The sequence below is a fragment of the Corvus moneduloides genome, chromosome 19 (assembly GCF_009650955.1).
Source record: "Corvus moneduloides isolate bCorMon1 chromosome 19, bCorMon1.pri, whole genome shotgun sequence".
NCBI classification, from domain to species: domain Eukaryota; kingdom Metazoa; phylum Chordata; class Aves; order Passeriformes; family Corvidae; genus Corvus; species Corvus moneduloides.
Window position 1 is genome coordinate 2,614,830 of NC_045494.1, and position 23,480 is coordinate 2,638,309.

The 23,480-nt window shown below is 51.1% G+C and overlaps 1 protein-coding gene and 1 long non-coding RNA gene across 6 annotated transcripts; one reads left to right on the top strand and one right to left on the bottom strand.

Moving 5' to 3' along the window:
* Positions 1 to 1,212: 1,212 nt before the first annotated feature.
* SPRR1A (small proline rich protein 1A) lies at positions 1,213 to 6,916 on the top strand. 4 transcript variants are annotated; one of them, XM_032129182.1, is made up of 3 exons: positions 1,213 to 3,502; positions 4,222 to 4,438; positions 4,738 to 6,916. In XM_032129182.1, exon 3 carries the CDS (start codon positions 5,084 to 5,086, stop codon positions 6,152 to 6,154), a length of 1,071 nt encoding a protein of 356 aa, XP_031985073.1. In that variant the 5' UTR covers positions 1,213 to 3,502; positions 4,222 to 4,438; positions 4,738 to 5,083; the 3' UTR covers positions 6,155 to 6,916. The 4 variants fall into 4 exon arrangements, with proteins under 4 accessions (XP_031985073.1, XP_031985071.1, XP_031985072.1 ...); XM_032129180.1 differs by having other exon boundaries at positions 4,222 to 6,916; XM_032129181.1 differs by having other exon boundaries at positions 1,213 to 3,135; positions 4,222 to 6,916.
* On the bottom strand, positions 6,862 to 14,794 carry LOC116453581. 2 transcript variants are annotated; one of them, XR_004243855.1, is made up of 2 exons: positions 11,529 to 14,794; positions 6,862 to 10,952 (listed from the first exon to the last, which is right to left on the bottom strand). It is a non-coding gene; the product is annotated as an uncharacterized LOC116453581 (long non-coding RNA). The 2 variants fall into 2 exon arrangements; XR_004243854.1 differs by having other exon boundaries at positions 11,509 to 14,794.
* Positions 14,795 to 23,480: the final 8,686 nt, after the last annotated feature.

The window sequence follows — 23,480 nt, forward strand, 5'->3', positions numbered from 1 at the left end:
ACTGGGTTTGGAATAACCTGGTCTAGTTGAAAGTGACCCTGCTCACTGCAGAGGGGTTGGATTGGATGACCTTTAATGGTCCCTTCCAACCCAAATTATTCAGTGACTTCACTCCTTTTATCCCTGTGCCCAGCTCATTTGCAAAGGTTAAACCTCTCACAGAAAATACTCGGTTCTCTTCTCACAGTCCCAGTGGTGGCTGTGTTGCAATCATTGCTTGTGCACATCCCACACGCAGCTTCAAAACAGATTTTGGCAGTTGGAGGACACATCTTTAGGGACACCCTGGTTGTTTCCCTCCTGCTTGCACAGCAGCGCCCTTTCTCCTCTGCACCCCTGAGAAATGGGTAAGTGAAGTCACCAAACGCTTGTGTCACCTGTTCACACACTCAGCTCCGGGAAATGGGGATTCTGTGAAAGGGAAGAGTTTTATTTGGTGCTCTGCAGGTATCAGTAGCACTGGAGAACTCAAGCCACGAGCCTCCAGAGATAAATACTATCTGTATGATCCATTGCTGTTGGATTTTTTTCTCAGCATTTCATGGTTTGTGCCTCTGCAGACGCTGCTGGTTATGGGGCTTTGAGTGGATTTGTGAAATCCACTGGCTCCCCTCTGCTCTGCCCTCTGTGTCCTGCTCTGACACACAGAAACTCTGGGAAACCTTCCCTTTACCACCCAGCATGATGGGACCCGCTCCCTTTGAATGATGTAAGGACTCAAACGGCACTAAAAGCCCCAGCAAACAAGTCCTGTCTCAGAGAGAGCGTCTCTGGAGCTGGAGATGGAAAGAGAAATTCCTCCTGACACCACTTGTGCTGTTGTTTCTCCCAAGGAACCACCACCTTCCACAGGTTTGATTGATTATTCCCCCTGATATTTGACATTTTCCATTGTAGAGGAAGGTGAAGCAAGCAGAGCTCCCTCCATCATCTCGTGCACAAGGAGGAGAAAAAGACCCCCAAAGGGGAGCTGGGTGGAGCTGGGGCTTTGCCTCAGCGGGGAGAGAAGGGGACAGGGCTGGTGGCGTTGGCAGCACACAGTGCCAGTTCCAGGTCCTGGCCTGTGGCCAGTGCTGGGAGAAAAGGGTTCTGTCACCAGCACGAAGCAGAGTTTAGCTGGCAAGAGGGAACGAACAAAAGTTCTCAAAAAGTTCACCAGGACTCAACTTTTCCACTGGAAAAAAAAAAAAATAATAATAATAAGAAGAAAGATCAAGAGAAAGATTTCCTGGAAATGAACTGACTCATTAAATATTCCCTTTGGAGTCTGCCTCTCCCCCTGAGCTGAAGGGCTGAGGGAGGAGAAACATCCCCAGGAGCTGCAAGGGCTCTACCTGTGATTCCAGGAGCAGACAGATCCCGCTGCGATGCTCCCTGCTCCAGCACAAATCCAGTCCCAGAACTGCCCTGACACTGATTGTTTTCTCTATTTCCCAGCACTGCACGGGCCTCCTTTGCCGACAAACCCGGAGCAGAGGCGCTGCCCGTGCCCGGGGGTGAACCCATCCTCCCAGCACCGGGCGGGCGGGGCCGCTCCCGCTGCGGGTGCCGCACGCTCCCCGCGGAACCCGCCGAGAACTCGCTCTGATGAACAGCGAGATTCTCATTTCCTACACTTAATAACGCCCTCTTTATCCAGCAAGGGACAAAGCACACAAAGGGCCGTTGAGCAGCTGCCTCCAGCGCCGATCCCCAGGCACCGTGTCCCAAATTGTCCTCCTGGAGTGACAGCGAGGAGCAGCCCAAGCCCTTCAGGTTAGGTGAGAAGAACTCAGCCTGCTGGTATTTTTTGAGTGTTGGGGACCAAGGGAGCAAAGAACGTGCGTGCTCAAGGTTTGGGATCTTGGGGACAGTGATTCACCCTGCAGGATTTGGGGAGCAAAGCGGTGTTTGGTGTCTGGACAGGAATGTTGGGGTTTTGCAGGTCTCCTCACAGATGTGACGCGATGAACATTAAATGCTAATTAAGCAACTCCCTTGAAGTGCAAACACAACAAAACCGGTATTTCTGAGAGTTCCAAGGAGCTTCCCAAAAAGCAGTGATGCAAGCTGCAAAGCAGCTGAGACAAGCTCCCGCGGGGTGGAGGAGAGGGAAGCTGGGGGATGCCGAGCACAGGGCTGATGTCCTGCAGAGGAATCCCATGGCTGTGGCACTGTGTCCTGTGACAGACGCCCTGCGTCCTCCCCGTGCACCTCCCCACAACCCCCTGTATCCCCCTGCAGTGCCAGGGCTGCTTGTGCTTCCCCTGGGCAGCACCTCCAGATCTTGGAGCTCAGCTAGACAAAAAATGCCCTTTCTTCAGAGCAACCCAGGCAAAAGAAACCCAAAACAACAGGAGACAGGAGCAGCATCGAAGAGAAAGCTGTTTGTGTGTGTCCTGGAAGGAAAGGCACCGTGAACAGGAGGTGTCACCTGCTCTGGTGACACTTCACCCCAGGGCACACAGCCCCTGCAGCACCACTGGCCGTGGTGGCTGTCCCAGAGCAGAGCCAGATATTGTCCCAGCAGCAGAAATGAGGCAAGGCAGATGCTGGAATACTCAACAGCTCACGAGTCCAACTCTCTTTTTCCACTCACTTGAGACAAAAGAGGAAATGGGGTTGGATTCTGTGTCCACGTGTGGAGGGGGAGCAGGGTGGGTCAGCTCCTCAGCCCGTGGCTACCAGGGTGTTGGAACAAGCATCTCCCAGCATTTAATTTTTAAAGCATTTCAGCCTGAATTACTCTGCAGGTGAAGCTGAGAAGGATTTTCCTCCTGCACTGCTGCTTTCTGATTCATCTCAGCACCTCAAAACCCTTTGGAGACTTCCAGCCCCAAATATTCTCTTCAGCAGCAGATGGATAAAATATCAGGCAGAAGACGATGTGTGGCTGTGGCAGCAGCCAAACCCAACAAAATATTTGCTTCAAATCAGGAAGAAGGACAGCGTGTCCAGCTGAGAAAAGCAGGAAATGGTTTCTAAAAGGGTGAAAGAAGGGGATGGAGAAGGAGATGATTGTGTAAGACATGATGTTTCAATTAGGTCCTGAATGGTATCAGCAGTTCATGAACTCGTTCTAGGCAGAATGGAGGTGTTTGATTTGTTCCTGTGCATCTCCATCCTGGCACAGACATCAGATGGTTTTGTGGACAGGTAAGGGAGGACTTGGCTGTGCAGCAGCTGAGCCAGAAACACCCCCATGTGTCCATGATCCCAGCGGGTAACACCGGCATGAGGATGGAACCCACCCCTCCTGCAGGGCTTTGTGCTTTTCAGGATGAGTTTTGGCTGTTTGAAAATATCAGAAGCCAGCTGGGCCAGTAATTTCCCTGGAGAGGTGCTGGGTTGGCTCAGAGATGGTTGAGGGATGTCAGCAGGAATGACAGAGGGGTGTAAAAGGCAAACCATTCCCGTGGATTTGGGGCTTGTTGGAACAGGTTCTCCTGGGTTACTGTGGCTGTGAAATATCACAGGTTTGCTGCAAGAGTCGTCACTACTGTCACATCCCTGGCTCTCCCAGGTAAATGGATGCAGCTTTCAGAAATTAAAATGCCTGTAAATAATAATCAGCTCTTGCAGGTGGCCACAGCAGCTTGGCTCTTGCTTTGGGACCTTTTCCTTTTCCTTTTCCTTCTTTCTTTGTCTCTCCCTCTCCCTCTCCCTCTCCCTCTCCCTCTCCCTCTCCCTCTCCCTCTCCTTCCCTTCCCTTCCCTTCCCTTCCCTTCCCTTCCCTTCCCTTCCCTTCCCTTCCCTTCCCTTCCCTTCCCTTCCCTTCCCTTCCCTTCCCTTCCCTTCCCTTCCCTTCCCTTCCCTTCCCTTCCCTTCCCTTCCCTTCCCTTCCCTTCCCTTCCCTTCCCTTCCCTTCCCTTCCCTTCCCTTCCCTCCAATGCTTTTTCTTTCTTTCCCTTCTCTTTCTTCCTTTTCCTTCCCTCCCTTCCTCTCTCCCTTCCCTCCCTTCCATCTCTTTTATCACCATGGGCAGCTCAGGACTCTCCTTGCTGGCACTGGCTGCTGGCACAACCACAGCTTCCTCCACCCACAGACCTTGGTTTTCTTTGGCCTCATTTTGAGAAATTCATTTCATGATCCAAATGCAAATCCTCTCAAAGGCTCTCAGGATGCTGAGGAGGAATTCAGAAAGAATAACAGAAAGAAGTGAAGGAGGGGGGGTTGTTTAATTCTTTTTGTTCTAATTCAAGAAATAACCGGCTTTGAATCTGCTGTTTGTTTCCTTCTCAGGAGAGGACAGAAGCCTCCTGCCAGCATCATGTCAAGGGCTCTACCACATTGCACATGAGGATTTGTGATTGCCTCTCACAAAGGACTGAGGAGCCAGAAATGGGCTCTGGTGAGGAAATGATTGCACAACATCTCCTCCATCTGATTCCTTGTGTTTGCAGAACATCCATCCCTTGTCTTGGGGCTTTCCTGGAAGCTGAGGGAGAGCAGTTACAGGGTAAACAGATGGGATTTAACAGATTTTGGTTAACTTTGGATATGGAAACCCAAGAAGGGAAAACTGGGAGTGAAGGAACTCCTTTTGGGGGGGAAGAAATCCCTTTATTTTATTAAACACTGGGCATGGCCACAAAGTGGCGCAGCGTGTGATGGCCAAGTGTCCAAGGCCAGGCTGGATGAGGCTCTGAGCAGCCTGGGACAGTGGGAGGTGTCCCCACCCGTGGCAAGGGGTGGAATGAGATGAACTTTAAGGTCCTTTCCAACCCAAACCCATTCTGGGATTCTGTGTTTTACCAGCAATAGCAATGCACTTCAAAATCATCCCTTCAAGTGAAACACAGACAATCATTTTCTTGAACTGCTACGTTTCCAGCAGAAGGGCTGCAGGTCAGTGTTTCCTTCCAAACAAACACTTTGCTCTGTCATCATAAGGTTGGAAAAGGCCTCTAAGATCAAGCCCAGCCATTACTGGCTGATCTCCTCCTTTCATAGCCTCTCTTCTGACTTTTCTAGAAAGGGAAAATTGCCATTTTTGAGAGGAAAAAAAGATTTGATTTGTCATTTGCAGCTGTCCCACCTCAAACACAGCTGCCTTTAGAGGGCTCCCCAAGAACAGCTGAGCTGAACGCGTCCGGTGGGGAAAATGCCTCTGATCCCACCTGGGAATAGATGGAGACTGCAGGCGGGATGCTCAGGGCCACAGGACACCTTGTCCTTGTTCTGCCGCGGATCCCTCCTGCTTTTTGTGCTGCTGCTGGATCTGCTTCTGCAGGAGAAGCCTCTGCGAGCTGCTGCTGCTGACACAAGGCAAGGATGCAGTTTCCATGAGGAAAATCCAGGCAGCTGGGATGTGGGGGCAGCGAATGAGGGCACCGGGGAGGGAACAGGAGCCAGCAGAGCTCTGCCCATGCGGAAAGGCCGTGGGGACACAGAGGGTGCCCCGACAGCTGCGTGCTCCCAGGGCAGGGCTCGTTTTTGCCTTCTCTCCAAGCCAAACACAGTTTGTGCCTTTCTTGTTTGTTTGTTTATTTTCCACGCGAAAGGAATTCCGCACAATGGCTTTCCCAGAAAGAAGATGCGAGACTTTTTCTTGGCTTTCCTGGAAGCGGTGAATCACCTCGCTCCTTTTTGTGGGGTCCCGGCGGCGAGGGGCGCGACCCGGTGCGACATCCGCGCTCGGGCTGTGCCACCTCCTGGTGGCAGCGGGCGGTGCATCCCTGCATCCCTGCGTCCCTGCATCCCTGCGTCTCTGCGTCCCGGCATCCCTGCGTCCCTGCGTCCCTGCATCCCTGCGTCCCTGCGTCCCTGCATCCCTGCGTCCCTGCATCCCGGCATCCCTGCATCCCTGCATTCCTACGTCCCTGCATTCCTGCATCCCTGCGTCCCTGCGTCCCTGCGTCCCTGCATCCCTGCGTCCCTGCATCCCTGCGTCCCTGCGTCCCTGCATCCCGGCATCCCTGCATCCCGGCATCCCTGCATCCCTGCGTCCCTGCGTCTCTGCGTCCCTGCATCCCTGCGTCCCTGCGTCCCTGCATCCCTGCGTCCCTGCATCCCGGCATCCCTGCGTCCCTGCATTCCTACGTCCCTGCATTCCTGCATCCCTGCGTCCCTGCGTCCCTGCATCCCTGCGTCCCTGAGTCCCTGCATCCCTGCCCAAAATCAGCCATCCGCAGGTCTGCCTCGCCAGGATTTTCTGGTTTTGCCACCCAGCTGAGCCAGCCCGACTTTTGTTCTCCAGCCGTTCTGCAGCTCGGCACCGCTGTTGGGTGGCTTTGGATCTGATGGAAGGAGGTCCAAAAGCTGCACCACAGGGATGTGGCTGGTAACCACAGGTGTGCAGCCGCCACCACCAGCAGGGGTGGTCACTTCTTCAACCTGTCCGTGGTGAAGCTCTGACCTCATTGGTGGCGTCAGAGCTGGCCCGGGTTTGGGGGCAGATGGGTCCTGGGATTGCCTTTGTCTAGAGGGACATCTCAATATCAAATGTATCGACTCGACACTGAAGGAAGAGAGAGGAAAATAAGCAGGTGCTATTCCAGGTTATCCCTGTCTCACCTCCTCAGTTCCTTGAAATACTGCTACACCCCCAGCCAGGGGGTTTGGAATGAGATGATTTTTATCCAAACCCAAACCCTTCTATGATTCTGTATGGTGGGAAGGTATCCCAGCCCTTCCTGCTGCGTTTGGGATTACGGCTATCTGCAGCCCCTAATCCCCGCTCAGCTGAGGAGAGAGTTTCTGCTCGCTCGTGCCCCCATGCTGCTAAATCACTCGTTCTTTGCAGTCACAACTCTCCACCCAGTCCCACACTGACTTCCATAAATCTGTGCCTCCTTTCCTCTTGGAGGGGCTGAGGGTGCTCCCAGTTCAGGGCAAGAAGGAGCAGTTAATTGGTACGGAAAGAATAACAAAGTGCGGGCACAGAGCCGAAACCAGGATTTATTTAGGAAGATTTTCTGGTTATTATCTACTTAGGAACAGAGGATTTGCCAGAACAGATCAGAGCATTTTCATCAAATCTGCCATCCTGCATGGAATGGAGATAGTGAGAGGATGTTCCTGGGGGAAAACTCTCTCTGGATTCTGTCAGAAGTGCAGGTGCAGGGCCTGATGCTGTCGGAAAGGGGAGCAGAGGCAACGCTAGGGTAAAACCAGAAGCAGCAGCCATGTCCAGTCCCTGTCACACTGGAAGCAGCAAAAGCACTTTCAGCCTGCCCCGAGCCTCAGCCTGAGCCAACCCAGCAGAAGTGGAGGGGTTGCTCCCCTGCTGCAGGATGGTGAGAGCTGGCCCTGGGCTCCAACACATTAAAATAAACACAAATCCCTCCCCAACTCAGCCCCAGCTCTGGCCACATCCCCCTGGCTCAGCCACAAGGCCCCATTGCTCCTCTGTGTCATGTCTGGGGACACAGAGCACAAATACCCCCAGGCTCCACCAAGAAACACATTTTGGATATTCACACTGGCATTCCAGTGACAGCAGCATCATCCTGAGCCATGGAGGGCTTGGGAAATGTTTGGTTTATGAGGCAGGGTCGGAGCTGCTGCAAAAACAATCCCTGTTCTTAAAAAGAAAACTTTCTCTTTGTAAGCAAAGGGTAAAACAAATGAAAGGAAAGAGGCCTGGGAAATGCCCTTTCCCATGCAGGATGCGGCTCTGGAAGGGCAGTGGAGATGAAATGCTCCGTGGCTGAGGGTGAGAGCGTGGGCTGGGCTGGGAGCACCGGGGCCGTGGTGGCCTCAGCTCCTTGGTGCTGCTCTCGTTTATAAATAGAAAGCACTGAGTTTTTATTAGAGTTCAGCTAGAGGGGCTGGAAGAATGACAGGAAACCTCTCCAAAAGAGCTGTTCCCAGGTCAGGCACAGCTCCCGGGGTCATGTCTGGAGCAGAACATCCCGAGAAGCGCCTCAGCTCATGGAGACAGCTCTGGGAATGAGAGGCTTCACTCTGCACCAGCTCCATGGGGTTGGTGCAGGGGCACCCCAAGGATGCTCTGTTCTCACCCCACTCTGTGTTTCCTGTTCAGGGCATCACCAGAGCATTTCCTTGGGTGTTTTATCCCCAGCACCTTCCCCAGGACTTGCAGGATGCAGCCAGCTCCTGCACTGCCACCCCGTCCTGATGCTCATGAGGAAGCTGCTTCCCACACCAGTGCAGGGAGACCTCTCCATCACATCTTGGAGCTGCCCCAAGGCCTCTGGATGGGCACAGAAAGAGGAGGATGCACCCCTGGAAAGCCCCGAAGGTGGCTCAGTGTTCCTGGCTCCGGCAGAAGGAACACACTGGGTGTGCCAGGGTGGCTTTTGTGTGTGTGTGTCCCGTGTGTCTCGCCTGGTCCCTGCCACCCTCCAAACCTCTCCCAGGGAGCAGCACTCAGGCTGTGCCTGGTGGCCCTTAGCCATTTCTCCTAAAGTCATGGATTTTGGGCTGTTTCCCCTAAAATCCTGGAGGATGAGCTCCTCCAATGGCATTAACTCCTGCAAGATGCACCTGGGCACACCAAGGGTTACCTTACCCTGTCTAAGCTCCTCTGTGCTCCCTGATTTTACAGCTCCTGCTTTTAAATCTTACTTTTCTTGCTTGCCTCTCTGCTGGAAGCCACTTTTTTTTATCATCTATGCATTACACCTTCTAAAATACACCCCTTAATCCACAAAACTGCACCCAGCAATGCCCAGGGATCCATGACTGAAAGCATTTCCCCAGGGAATGTCCTTTATAGAGCCAGCAGGGTCAGAGGGAGAGGAAAAACAGCACACACACATGATCAATATTTTTTAAAATAGGATTTGAAAGCAAAGCATAAGAAGCCTCTATCTGGTTTTAATTTCTAATGGAAAAAAAAAATATAGGGCTACTAATATATGGTGATGTTACTCCACTGGAAGAACAAAGTGTAGATAAAACCTGCAGGCTTAATGAGGCTCAGGAAAAATCAAATTGAAAGCAAACCTTTGAAAATCTCTAGGTAATCTGTGTTCCATTTATCATGCTTTGGCAATCAGAATGTAAAACCAGGCTTAACATAATGAGGAAAATCAAACAGGATTTTTTTTTTTCCCCTGCTGCTCTAAAACCCCAGAATATCATCATCACAAAAAAGGGGGGAAAAAAGGAGGAACTTCTGCCCTCCTGCTGGAGCACAGGGAATTTAATTGCAAAGGTTTCTTCCTGTGTGTCTGAGAAGATGATGCAAGACTGGGATTTTTTAACGACAGTATTTAAGCTCTCCTTGGTGACACCGAGCTGAAGCAGCGCTGCTGTCCTGAGCTGGCAGATGGGAAGGCAACAACGGTTTGTAACAAGCTGAAAATAGGAAAAAGCCAAAAAAAAAGACTTCTCTTGACATCTCCAGTTGGCCAGGTCAGCAGCACAGCACTGGCCCTGGCCAGGCTGGGAAGGTGGACACTGGTGAGGAGGACACAGCTGAGGAAAAGCTGTGGGTTTGGTGATTCCAGACCCCTGAATCTTCCAATCACTGGAGGAGATCGTGCCATGCACCCCCAGAGCTGCCCTGTGCCAGCCTGGCACTGCTCCCCCTGCCCAGGCAGTTTTGGGGCACACAGGGGTGGAGCCCAAGGCACCAGAGCCAGGACTCATCCTGAGTGCTGCCCCCAGCACTGGGCATCTCTGGGTGCCCCAGCTGTGAGCACAGAGGGGAAGCTGATATTTGGGAATCAGGCCTCCAACAGGCGCAGCTGGAACCACTGCACTCTGGGATGGATGCTGCCCGTCCTGACACCGCTGCTCCTACAGAGCTGCAGGTGGCCGACACCCAGATCCAGACAAGATGCCTTTTACCCCAGGTACCCTTTTCCCTCACAGATTTCACTGCTGGACCTTCAGGATCTGAACAACTGTGGATGCTGAACAGACCCGCAGTAACATCCTCTCCACCTGCATCCATGTTCCCACTGCTTTGTCCCATCTTTTAATCCCCACAGGATGCAGAAGGTCCTGCAGGCACCATGAAACCCTTGGGTTGGGGGCTGCTGAAGCTTCTTGCACAGCTCCTCCTTCCACTCTGAGGGTGGGATGCTGAAGCAGGACATGATGCCATCCGTGGCTTTTCCATGGTCACAATGCCACAGGTTGGGCAGGTCCCTGTAAAACTGGACAGAAATCACTGGGTGACCTCACCAGCTGCTGCTCCAGCCTTTTCCTCCCCAGTTCCCTGCTGCTTTCCTGGGAGAATGCTCATTGTTTATGGTTCATCACACTCAGCTCCTGCCCAATTCACCCCCGAGCCCAGGCAGGTTAAACCCACAGCGCTGTGATCTCTGCAAGCACCACCTGATTGAAACACATAAAAAAATAAAAGAGGGATATGAAACTGCCAGTTGCCCACAGAATCAAATTGAATTAGGCCAGCTCAGCCTCCCCCATCTTTCCTTGGTAATAAAACCACTCACTCTCCAAATATGGAATTCCAGGTCTGTAGGAAAGCAAATCCCTGAGCTCATGTGGGGCAGTGGGAGAGCTCAGCCCAGTGAGGGATGTCCTGGGCTCTCTCTTATCAGTAACTGCTGTTTATATGACCTGAAAATAAAACATCTCTCCACAGAGGGAGAGGCAACAGGTGTGGATCACAACCTTTCCTGGAGCTGTGGTGGCCTCACACAACAGCCAAAAATCTTCTCCTTCCCATCCAGAGGGAGGTTTCTGCTCTGCCAGTGCACATCATCCTCACCTTCCTCCTTCCCTTGCACCTTGCAGGGCTGGGGAGGGTCCAGAGCAGCTGCCAGGGGTTAATGAGCAAAACATCCTGAGTGAACCAGGCTGGTTAATGAGCATCTCTCCTGCCCTTGAAGAGCTGTGATGAGAATATTCCCTGCTCCAGTGATGCTGGGGATGTGACAGCCCAGCAAGGAGGGAGCTGGGAGTTGGGGGGAGACAATCGTTCCAGCCAAGTTCATCTGCATTAATCTTGCACTCATTAAAATCAGTTGTTCTGTTTCTAATTCAACCAGTGCTGCCAAGATCCAGAATTAAAAATTGATGAGTTAGTGTCCCTGGAAAAAAAAAGAAAAAAAAAGTTCATCATCCAGAGCATCACGGATTTTTAAAATAATCATAAAAATTGTCTGGCTGCTCCTTCGGGCTTGACACCTCCACGAGGGCTGGGAAAGTGTACAAAAACTGAGAATGTTACCCAATCATGGGAGCCCAGAGGCTGAGCTGCTTGGGAGCAGCCCCCAAAATGGCCTCACTTATGGGGAAAACCCAAATCCTGAGCCACAGGGGAGGGATGAGCTCGTTTGGCTGCTCTCATCCTGCCTCAGAACAAGCAGCCAGGTGCTCCGTGGGTGCAGAGCAGCACCCAGCGGGAACGTGTGAGTTAACAGCAGAAGTAAATAATGACTTTCTAACTCTGCATGAGTGACAAACTCGACATGCTTTTTAATATACGTCTAATTAAGGTCACTGATGACAATAGCTGGAGACAAAGATGATAAACACCATTTATTTGAAGCAGATGAGAATTTGAAAAAGGCTCTCCGAGAACCCAAACTAAACAATATTTCAGAGAAAGCCAGAGCCCTCCCAGCCCATAAAAACACCCACAACCTCCAATGGCTTTTGCTGACCCAGGCTGGAGCGATCCCGCTGAGCTGTCTGGGTCTCTCTCCACAAAAGCTGCTGCTTTCCCTCATTAAAAGGCACCATGTTTACAAAGTAAAGCTCAAGCAGGAAAACACGGATCCAGGCCAATCCCAAACCAACCCTGGGAGAAGTTTGGGATTAACTCCTTTAGAGCTGAGTAGACGTCGCTTCCTGAAGGAGAACAAATAAAGATGGGCTGTCAGTGATGTGGGTATTTATAGCATGCATTCATTGCCTTCAGGATCTGGATAAACACCCATTAGCTTTCAAGGTGATAAATCAAGTATTAATTAACCTGCTGGGGGGAAAAAAATAATAGGGATATTAATGTTTTAAAGGGAAGCTTCCAGCTGAGGGAAACAAAGGAAGAGAGCAAAGTTGAACTTCTCAAATAGAACCTTTTTGTGCTGGAAAGGGGCAATGGGCAGAGGACAGACCAGCTGGGCACTCTGGCTGGCAATGGCAGGCTCTGCTTTGGTAACAGGGAAAAAACAAAATAAAAAAATGCTTTCTTGGCATGTCTGCCAAGCTTCAGGGTGGAGAAGGGCTTGGAGTGAAAATTTAATGGTCACTGGTGCCCGAGCCAACCCCTGCCAGCACAGAGCCACGTCCCCAGGAGCAGTCCCCCCGGCACAGTGGGAAATGGCATTCATCACCTCCAGACAAGAGTGCAACAACTGCTTTTTGCTCTAATTTCCCTCCACAGGCCCCTTCTGTAGTGCAAGCAATGAAAATTCAGAGCCAACAGTAGGAAAGCAGCAGCAGAAGGGGCAGGACATGTTGTGGCTGTTACAGAGAGACGGAGCAGACCTTGGCCCTCAGATCCCCTTTCCCTCTGTCCCACTCAGGGACCAGCTGAGGGAACTCTCCCTTCTTTGGAGCTCCTGCAAAGCAGCCACATCCCAAGGAGACCAGCAGGGCTCAGCTCAGCACACACATGAGCACCACAGAGAAAAGAGAAATATTTCTGCAGGATTAGTCTGTTTTCTAAGCAAAAATGCCAAAATGAGATGCGACACCAAAAACTGGACAGCAAAAAGAAACCAATTTCCTGGTGGCAGCAGTACAAGGCCTGCAGGCCCACCACAGCATCCAGCTCCCTGCCATGGCTTGGCTGCATCCCTTCTCTCTGCAGCTTCCAAGGGACGTAAATCAGAAGTTTGGAGTTATTTTGCAAAATGAGACACAGCTCTCCTGCAGTCGAGGAGGGATGGTGCTTAACAAAGCACAAAAATCCTCTATGAGACGTGGTCTTCAGGATAAACTTCCTTTGCCTGTGCTCCACCCCTACAAACCCAAATCTTTAACAACTTCAAGCTCTTTTTAAATTTTTTTAATATCTAAGGAGAAAAAAAGCATATGCAGTCCTCCTTTTCCTGCCCATTTTTAGCTTTTTTCTTTCTCTCTGCATATTCCCCAGCTCTCTACCCACACATAGCCACACTGCAGACAAACCATCCTAAAAAAATTGAGAGAGGTCTGAAAAAACAACAGTTATCCAGGGCGTCATCAGCTTCCAGAAATGCAAACTGGCTTAGGAAACCACAACCTCTTTCTGTTGTTGTTATTTTTTATACGGGATTTTTCACAGTCTTGGTTTAAAGATTGGCAAGGGAGGGACTCGCTCCTTCCTCATCCTCCTCAGTCCTCTACTCCCCTGTTATATTCAGACATTTCTCGCCAGCCTTGTTCATCTCACATTTCAGGGCACAGCAAATGTTTGTGCACGGGGCGGGGGCAGGGATGATGAGTCAATTAGACACCTCATAAAAATCTGATTTAGAAAATTCCCTCCCCAGCTGCGAGCGCGGCCGCCACAAACCAGCTCGGCCCAGTGCCCCCCTCGCAGACAGAGAGTGGTTTCCTGCAGTGAAACCTCTCCCGCCCTGCTTAAATGTCATGTATGATGAGGAATCTGCCACTGGAAGTGAGAGACACCCTCACAGCTCAATAAATCACATTGCAGGAGGGTTTCTGTGCTATCCCCACTGCTCCTTTAGCTCCACAGCCTCCCTGCTCCGTGTACTCCTGCTCATCACCGAGCCCTGCAGCCCTCCCGTGTTCCAGCTGAGAACTCAGCCCTGCACTGAGCTCAGCCCTCTGAACCCTCTGCTCTTGCTGTTGTTCCCATCACTCCAGCCACAACTTTCTGAGCCGCAAAGGAAATCCCAAGGGATGAACCATTTGTCATCCTGATTCCATTTTATACCCACAGCACCTTCCAGTGCCTTCCCCAGGCACGCAGGAAATTGGAGGGTGGACTGAGGGGTGGCACCTCTTCATCCTCCCTGCAGATGGTCAGAGCCACCTGCTGCCTTCCACACCGCTCATCTTGGACAAGACCCAAACCACCCCCCCCGGGGAGTCGTGTTGGACTTGCACAGCCTCCCACAGTGCAAAACCTTCTCCCCACAGTGCAAAACCTTCTCCCCACAGTGCAAAACCTTCTTTCCTCATGCAAAACCTGCTCCCCACAGTGCCAAACCTTCTCCCACAGCGCAAAACTTCCTCTCAAGTGCAAAACCTTCTCCCCACAGAGCAAAACTTCTCCCTCAGTGCAAAACCTTCTCTCCTCATGCAAATCCTTCTCCCCATAGAGTAAAACCTTCTCTCCTAGAGCAAAACCTTCTCTCCTCATGCAAATCCTTCTCCCCACAGAGTAAAACCTTCTCTCCTAGAGCAAAACCTTCTCTCCTCATGCAAATCCTTCTCCCCATGGAGCAAAACCTTCTCTCCTAGAGCAAAACCTTATCCCACAGTGCAAAACCTTCTCTCCTCATGCAAAACCTTCTCCCATAGTGCAAAACCCTCTCCCCACAGAGCAAAACCTTCTCCCCAGTGCAAAACCTTCTTTCCTCATGCAAAACCTTCTCCCACAGCACAAAACCTTCTCTTCATAGTGCAAAAACTTCTCTCCCAGTGCAGCCAACCTGGCAACATCATCTAAATGTGTCCATTCCCCCTGCATGAAGTGTAATCTGAGAAATTACAGTGTTTTAGGATAGGTTTTGATTTTATGGGACTGGTCAGGTTCAGAAAGGAAAATGAAACAAACAACGCTGAGCTCCAGCCTGTTGGAGCAGCATCATTTCAGGCAGAACACAGCACTGCAATATTCATACCAGGAGACACTAATTCCATACTAAAAAGAGTTGAGTTTTTTTAATGCCCCAGCAAACCCGGCCATTTCATAACCAGTGACCCTGCAGGGTGCAGCCAAGATGGGTGGGTGTTACAAAGCAGCACCAAGACAGTATAAACTCCCCGTGAAGCCATGAGGCACAGCAGCCAGCAGCTACTGGGGCCAGTGGCCAGCTGGGCTGGGATGAGGGCTGGTCTGGCTGTGCTGATCGTAGTCTGGAGTGACCAAAATCACAGAGCACTGCAAGGCAACAGGATCATGGCACACTCGTTTCCATCAACAGCTTCACACCCCTCCCACAAGGAGCTGGTGGTTTCCTTTGTGGGCCAGAAGATTCTGTTGCACCAGTGGGGCCCTGTTTCATTTTGCCCTGGGTGAATATGCCCCGTTTTGTGGCTGGGTAAAGTAACTAAACTCATTATTCAATCAAATTTGCCCAGACTTTTACTTTTCCTTTCTCCAGTGAGCCCTGGGGACACTGGGAGGAGTCCAGGCAGGAGAAGGCCAGTGGGCTCCAGACCCCAGACAGGGTGATGTCCGTGGTGTCAGTGCCAAAGCCCACAAAGCAGAACAGGGAGAGCATCAGCCAGGTGAGGATTTATCAGCCATCCAAGGCTAATGTAGTATTTTGTACTGGACAAGTCTCTCCTTCTCTCCCCAGACCAGTCCAGCCCAGCCCATGTGAGTGCTGGTCCTGACATAAACCCCATGTTTCTGACTGCTTGCTAGAGATAGCACATCCCAGAACAACCAAATGCAGGGCAAGGAAGGATACTGCCCTTGGATCTCTCCTTTTTAACCAAGAAAACAAGGTAAAGCTGATGTAATGAGAGAGTGACCATTATTTGCCATTGAGCTTCATAAAAATGTGAGGAAAGATGCCTGAATTGTAATTAAGTCCTGGGAGCAAAACAATGTGTACCTGGCTAGACTGCAGAGAGATGAACTCATTACTTCATCCACGTCTCAGGCTTCTGCCTGTTTTCCTCTGCAACAGAACCATCAGCTTGGGCTGCAGACAAGGGCTTTAAAAAGCAAATAATCCTTCCAAAAGAGCCAGGCCAGCACAATTCCTACATGGCTGAGCTGGGAATCTCCAAGCAGCCTCGTTTCTAGGGAGACTGATGGGCAAACACTCTGAAATCCAAAAGGGCAGAGCTCCCCAAACCAGGGTGTCAGGAGGGAGCTCACTCCAGATTTTTCCAGCAGCCAGACAGCTCCTGCAGCTGCCAGGCTTTTCCATGGATTGTCCAGGCCGGATTTTCTGCTGAGGAGCATCGAGGGCCTGAGCTGCCCTTTTCATCTCGGGAATGCACAGCTGTGAGAGGGAGGCCGAGCTTCCTCCTGCACGACGTGGCTCCAGAAGTGGGGATTTGTGCCCAAGCCATGGAGGCCATGCTGGGATCACGTTTTGGGATCACATTCTGGGATCACATTCCAACTCAGGCTGCACAGGATGAGAGGGATGGGCAGGTGGGCGGTGCAGGCACCCAGTTGCCTTTGGGAAAAAAAAACCAGCAAAACCCATCTGGTGTTTGAACAGTGAAGTAAAAGCAACCTAAAGCCACGATCTAGAAAGTTTTTAGGGCATAAAAGAAGAAAGAGCAGGCACCATCAGCCTCGTCTCCCCCAAGAGCCAGCTGAGCAACCTCCTACAGTGGCAAACATCCTCAAACCCTCAGACAGAACGTCACTGTTCCTCTCACACTCAGATTTGGTGACTCTGGGCTTGATGAAGACTCAAAAATCTGTGTGCTGCTATTGCTTCATGCATGATGAGGCTGGAGAAGGCAGGTCTCATGTTTTGAGGTGCCAGTTGATAATCCCAGGTGTTGGGAGAGAATTCCATGTGCCTCTTGCTGGCATCCTACAGCCAGATCCACCAAGATCCCTCCCCAGCCAAATGCCTTTAATCCCCAGTGAAACACATCTGTGTCCTTAAAGTTAAGCATTTTCTAAGTGTTTTGTCAGAATGTTGTGGAGTGAGGCACAAAGGTGGCCTGGGATGGCACAGCCTGGGGCAAAACACATGCCACAACGGGCTGAGGAATCTGGGCAGGGTCAGTGACATGGTCCTTGCAGGGAAAACATCATGGAAGCTGCAACAGCCAGGAGCAGAGCTCTGAGAGCCACAGAGGCTCAGCCTCGCCCAGCACTGCCAAGGCTCCCTGCCTTCCCCATCCTGCTGGGAAGAGCTTGGCTCCAGCCCCGGCGGGCTGACCACAAGCCCTGTCTGCAGGAATATCTTTGTTAAAACGCTCATTCACACTGCAGCCACGGCGCTGGCTGGGAGAACACAGATCAGGCTTTTTGTCAAACAAATCCCATTCCAAGTGTCTGGGAGGACAGGGAAAGCTGCCGTGGGGCTGCTTTGAAGGGTTTACAGTTCACTGCAGCATTTTACAGCTGCAGTTGTTTCCATAACCAAGTCCAAGAGAGGCTGTGAACAGGAAGGAATTAGGCACTCATGCAAAGACCATTAAAGTCAAGGGGAATCTTTCCATTGACTTGAGAGGGTTTGGCTCCCAGCCCTGGATATCAGGGTCTGTTGTGGGGGATTTGGAGCAGGGAATGGGAGCGGGACTTTGCAGGTTTTCTCAGCATTTGTGATGGAGTTCAGCACAGAAGGTCTCTGTGGCCGTTTCTCTGCATGTAAATTAAGAAGTGACTGCTCCTCTGAGGTGCAAGGCCCTCAGTGACCATCCTGGGCACCTCCTCTGCCATTCCTGCGATGACAGCCCTAATACCAAATGGATTGGAGTAGCACATTCCTATGGGAATTCCTATGGGAAACAAGATTTCTTTATGAGCCCTGACTTGTCAGCCCCTGCTGCATAAACCGCATGTGATGTGTCAGTCCAAGAGGCAAAATACCACGAACCAGAAGCTTCAGCAGATCTGAAAATTGTGTTCATCCCAAGCTCAAATTCCCATGGGGAATGAAGCTCCCACTGGGATCCAGGCAGCTTTTCACTGACTCCAACCCTGCCTGCTCACTTACAGCCAAGAGCTCTGCACAGGTGGGCTCTGTCTTTAGATGGAGGGCAGGAACCTGCACCAAAATGACAGCAGATCTGAGCTGCCTCCACTGCTCCGTGCAGAGAAACAGGGATCTGACCTGCCCTGCCCTGCCCTGCCTGGGACCTCACCTCTGGAAAATGATGCTTTCCAAGGAGTGTCTTCCCAGGCACCCAAAACTGCCAGCACAGGAACCACAGCACACCCCAGGAAACTTATGACTCTTTTAAAACACACGTGAGAGCCTAATTTGCTGCTAAGAGGAGCAGTGATGCTTCTCTGGGCTGGCAGGGGGAGAACTGGTCAGGTGAGTTCAGTGCTGTGCCAGGCGCAGGTCTCTGCAAGCCAGGGGAGGGAGGAATTGGCACCGGGGAAGTGCTGGGTCATTTTCTGCCTCAGCCACTTCATTTTTCCCGTGCTGGTAAAACCAGGGAGGACAAATCTCCACCCCTTGTGACATGGGAAAGGTCAGACCACAGCTCCAGGAAGAGGGAAATGAGGAGGGTTTGAGCCTGGCCAGCTCTGCTTTCCCATCAGCCTGGGTTCTGGGTGCACAGGAGAAAACATCCAGGGGCTGGAATTGTGCTTCCCACTCCTCCTGGCCTGGGAGTGTGCCTGGGAGCAGAGCAAGGCGGCAAAGGAGGAGTTATTCCAGCCACAGGCTTAGGAACACCTCTGCCTCCTGGCAGATGCTCCTTACTTGGGCTGGGTTTAGGAAAACAGAGGTGACCAAGCCCTGCTGCAGCCTTCAGTGGGAAATAGAGGGATGAGAGTGTGCTGAGCTGCAAGAAACTCGATCCCAGAAAGGGGAAAAGCGGGGGTGGAGAAGGAAATTCATCCTAAACCCAAACTAACTTGGTGACCCAAACCAACTCTGCAGAGTCGAGCTCTGCCAACAGACTCAGGGAGCCAGAGAGGACAGAAACATCCAAAACACTGATTTTGGGGTCTAAAAACTGATTTTGGTGCAGTCAGTGCCACATCCAATGGGCTTTGGGCAGTGAGTGTCACCTTTCTGACATGACCTGACAGTGATTTGACTCAAGAGCAATGTGCTGACCCCAGTAACCTCTGTGGAGTGATGGTCTGAGTGTTCCCTACGGGAACATCCATCCCCACACCCAGGAGTCTCCACCAGCCTGGAAGGAGAGGCCATGGGAAGCCAGTTGGGGCCTTTTGCTTCCAGAGGGATGTGGGTTTAGGAAATGAGCTTTTCTACCACCTGCTGCAAGTTCAGAGGGCTGAGTTGCCAAATCTGACAGGAACTGGGGGCTCACTAACATGGCTGAGGCTTTGGCACCGGGAACTTTCTCTGCTTCCATTTTTAGGACACTGAGAGGCCGTGGCAGGAGCTCAAGGAGGGCGGGTTTGCACCACTGCATTATGAAGTCTAGACAGGGCTGGAGTCTGCAGGCCTGGAGAATCCCTTTTCCCTGCCACTCAACACTCAGCAGCATTCCTGAAGCTGGGAAGTGTTTCATTCTCTCATTCAGACAGACCCTCCTGCACCATTGTGTCCCTCCAAAAGCTCCAGCTCCAAAGCTGTGCCTGGAAAACAGGAGTTGCCGGCGCTGCTGACCACATGCCAGCATCAAGTTTGGTTTGACCAAACCCGGCCAGGCTGCTCGGAGGAAGGAAGCAGGGAAAGAAAAGTTTTTTAAACTGCTTAAATCCTATATTTTCATTCCTGCCTGGAATGAAAACTGTAGCTTTGGAGCAATTCTTGAAATATCTGCTTTTAGCTGGTTTTATTCCTGTCTGTTCCTCACTCTGAGCTGACCAGGGAAAACCACCCACCTGGGGAATCCACCAGGCAGGGCTCCCTTCTCCATTAAAAGATGCTCAAGAGGTGCTCACCAATACCTGCCACCAGCCCCAAAAGGAGCAGGAGACTTTCTGAACCTAAACCAAAAATTAAAACAGAAACAATTTTAATTTATTGGAAGATTTCTGTTGGGCCTTAGGTGCTAAATGCACTTCCATGAGTTGAGGGGCAGCTTGTGCAAGGATAGCATTCCAGCAGCTCCTGAAATACAGCCTGGGAGCAACGCTGGGGGCTGGGACAGTCCTTTCCTGCCCAGCCTCGGGAATGGGGATGAAATCTGGGCAAATCCACCTGTAACTGCTCAGCCTGCTGGAGATCCAGTGGCGAGGCCTCAGTCATTCAGCAGCAACTCAAAGGAAGAAAAATAGGATCCAGTGAGGCTTTAGGATTCCCAGGCTGCCTCTGGCAGCACAGGGAGCACGTCTGTGCTTTCCCTAAGTGGATTGAGAAGCGCCCAGGATCAGTATGAGCACATGCCAGATGCTGGGGAATCATCTCCCACTTAGAGCAATTACGAGGATGTCCCAGAATCCAATAAAGCAATTGAGGAGAGGAGCATCTGGTGGTGCTTGTCATGCACAGGGAGATAAATCTGGGTAATAAAGAGGTGTGATTTTTTTTCTCTTGAGTCATCATATGCCATTTGGCACTGGGTATGTGTGATTCCTCCTCCTCTGGTGGTTTTCCTCGGGAGGAGATGAGCTGAGCATCCTTCCCCCAGCAGGGATGAGGAGCTGCTCCCCTTCCCCTGACCTTTCTCTGCTGATACCAGACACCAGGAGCTGATCCCCCAATCCCATCAGCATCTCCCAGATACAAATCAACACTTTGCAGCATCCAGCAGCACCTCCAGCCTGAGAAATCCCCATGTGCGGCCTTCTCCCTATCTCTGACCTTGTCCTCTCCATGCTCCCAGCCATGGGAAAAGCTCCAGAGCTCCAGATAAGAGAATCAAGGAGTCATGGGATTGTTTGGGTTGGAAGGGACCTCAGAGATCATCTCCTTCCTGGAGGTCATGGGCAGGGACACCTTCCACTATCCCAGGTTGCTCCAAGCCCCATCCAACCGGGCCTTGGACACTTCCAGGGATAGGGCAGCCACAGCTTCTCCAGGAATTCAATCCCAGCCCCTCACCACCCTCACAGGGAAGAATTTATTCCTAATATCCCATCAGAACCTGGTCTCTTTCAGTTTGAGCCCATTTCCCCTTGTCCTGTCCCTACAATTCCTGATGAAGAGTCCCTGGAGTCTCCACATAACCTTCTCCCCAGAGAACCCACAGCAAGTTCAGATTTAAAGGAGAGGCAAAGTGGCAAAGCAGGGAAGGTTTCTTCCCACATAAACCAGCCAGAAAATAATCACAGTGCAGAGGCAGCACTGCAGATTACACAGCACCGATCCCATCCAGCACAAACACACGGCTGAACAGCTCCTTAAAAATACTCCATGGATGATTCCTAGAAGTAATCACCAGCAAATTTTATTTGTGGGAAAGTGCAGCAGAGCTGAGCTATGTTTAATAGTGGAAAGAAGATAAAAGTAATCTCCAAAGGTCTGAAAATGCAGACCCTGTGCTTGGATAAACTTCAGTACATCCCCATGCAGTAAATGCCAGCACAGCTCAGGGATGTTTCTCTCGGTGTGGGCAGCCATTCAGGGAATATTTGGTTTTCAGATCAGAAGCAGTCATTAAAGCATCTTCCCTGAGCTTCTTTTCACCACAAGCTAAAACATTTCATCCAATAACTGGAGGCGGTTGGAGGTTTGATAATTCAGAGCTTTGCAATGAGTGACACTCCCCAGGCCAGGGCCAGCTGAGCCAGGGCCCTTTCCCACAAAGGAATTCACTCCCTGACCTCACAAACAACTTCTACTCCCATTTTCCTTCCCAGAGACTTCTCAGACAACACTGGGAAAAGGGGCTGAGGGAGAGCAGCATGAAGAAAAATGAGTGCGCAAACACCGGGGAGCTTCAGGGCCAGCAAACGTCACTCACTGGGCCCGCGTGCCCTGGAAGCTCCAGCAGCCACAGGGAGTATCCTCCAGGCTCCCAAACCTCCCACCCTCCTCAAATCATCCTGCCAGGAAGAATTCCAGAACTCAGTGGTCCTTGGAGAATCTGCTCCTTCTTTTTATTCCTTTTTCCTTTGGGCTTTTCCTAAAGCAGAGCTTTTTCTCCACAAGTAATTTCCTCCGAACTTCTGCAAAGAAACACGACCGGCGTCTGTTGTGGCAGCAGCATCCACTCAAAAAGCACTGAGTGGCCCAAAGTCACCCAGTACACTCAGGGTGTCACAATGTGAACACTGGAATAATTTACACGCCAATTTTTATGTAAATTGGTGCTCTCTGTTTACTTTTGGTGAGATTAAAATGCTTGGCATCAGCTCTGGGTTTTCAGGGCTGTGAATTCAATTTGCAGAGGGCACCTGGGAGAGAGGGGGATGGGTTTTTTCCCAGGGATTAATACTGCTTGTTTGGAACATCTTAGAGGCTGGGAAACCACCATTCTGGATCACAGTTTATGTGAAAGGCAAAGTTTAAAAAAAAAATTATATTTGCAATCAAACTCACTTTATTCCTTTCAAGAAGCTGCTGCTTTTCTTCTTAAACCTTTCACTTTGACCATTTCTGTGTTTAAAATCTGCCTGTTTGTGTCCCCAGCTCCTGGCCTGAGTCCCCCTTCTCTTGCTTGTAGCACAGGCCTACAACTCTATCAACTGCACAAAATGCACTTTTAATGTCCCCACTAGGGGCCATTAAAAATGGGCTTTAAAGTATGAATTTAATGACTTTGGATAAAATTGAGTTCATGCACAATATCTGACTCTAAAAGTGTGTGTAAATATTTAACTAATTCATGCAGGGAACAGAGCTAAGGGATTTGGGGGGAAGGGAAGGGAAGGGAAGGGAAGGGAAGGGAAGGGAAGGGAAGGGAAGGGAAGGGAAGGGAAGGGAAGGGAAGGGAAGGGAAGGGAAGGGAAGGGAAGGGAAGGGAAGGGAAGGGAAGGGAAGGGAAGGGAAGGGAAGGGAAGGGAAGGGAAGGGAAGGGAAGGGAAGGGAAGGGAAGGGAAGGGAAGGGAAGGGAAGGGAAGGGAAGGGAAGGGAAGGGAAGGGAAGGGGCACTGAGTGCCATGTCCAGTCCTGCTTTGGGCACCTCCAGAGATTGGACTCCACCACTTCCCTGGGCAGCCCCTTCCAAGGCCTGACCACCCTTTCCAGAAAGAAAATTCCTCCTGATTCCAACCTGAACCTCCCCTGGTGCAGCTCGAGGCCACTTCCTCTTGTCCTGTCCTTCTAATGTCCCTTTCTGCACCGTAACTTGTCTGTCATTAATAACACGAGAAGCTGCTGATGTGAGATCCCACACTGAGCAGAAATGAATGAATTCCCAGCCTCCCACTCTGGCCATGTCCAGCCCTTCCTCACCATCATCACCCACATTCCAGCAGGCTCCTAAACAACAAAGGGCTGTGGCCAAGCCCAGAGCTATTTTTGCATTGTTAATGCCCCTAGGAGCCTGTGCCAGCTCCCACAAAAACATCCAGACTATAATGGGAGAAGCCAGACAAAGAAAGAGCTCAGTTGTCACCTTTTTTTCAAGGACATTTTGCAGTTGAGCTTCCCCTACTCAACTGCGTCTCCAGCTAAAGCCAAACGTTGCCATACGGGCAAAAAAATTCCAGCCCTTAGAAGATGTGGATCCTCAGGGATCCAGCAAAATGACAGCAACCTCAGCTGCAATTATTGCCCCATAATCTGCATGTCATGAATAAGTTGGGAATTCAGCAATAGCTGCAATCAATGCTCACAGTTTGATGGGGAAGATGGGCAGCAGTTGAGTGCTGTGTAAATATTCATTTTCGAACTTTTCCTTTCAAAAACCCTTCACATTTTTCCTGTGGAGGCCCCACGCAACAAAAAGAGGGAAGGAGTGCAGGGCCTGTGTTC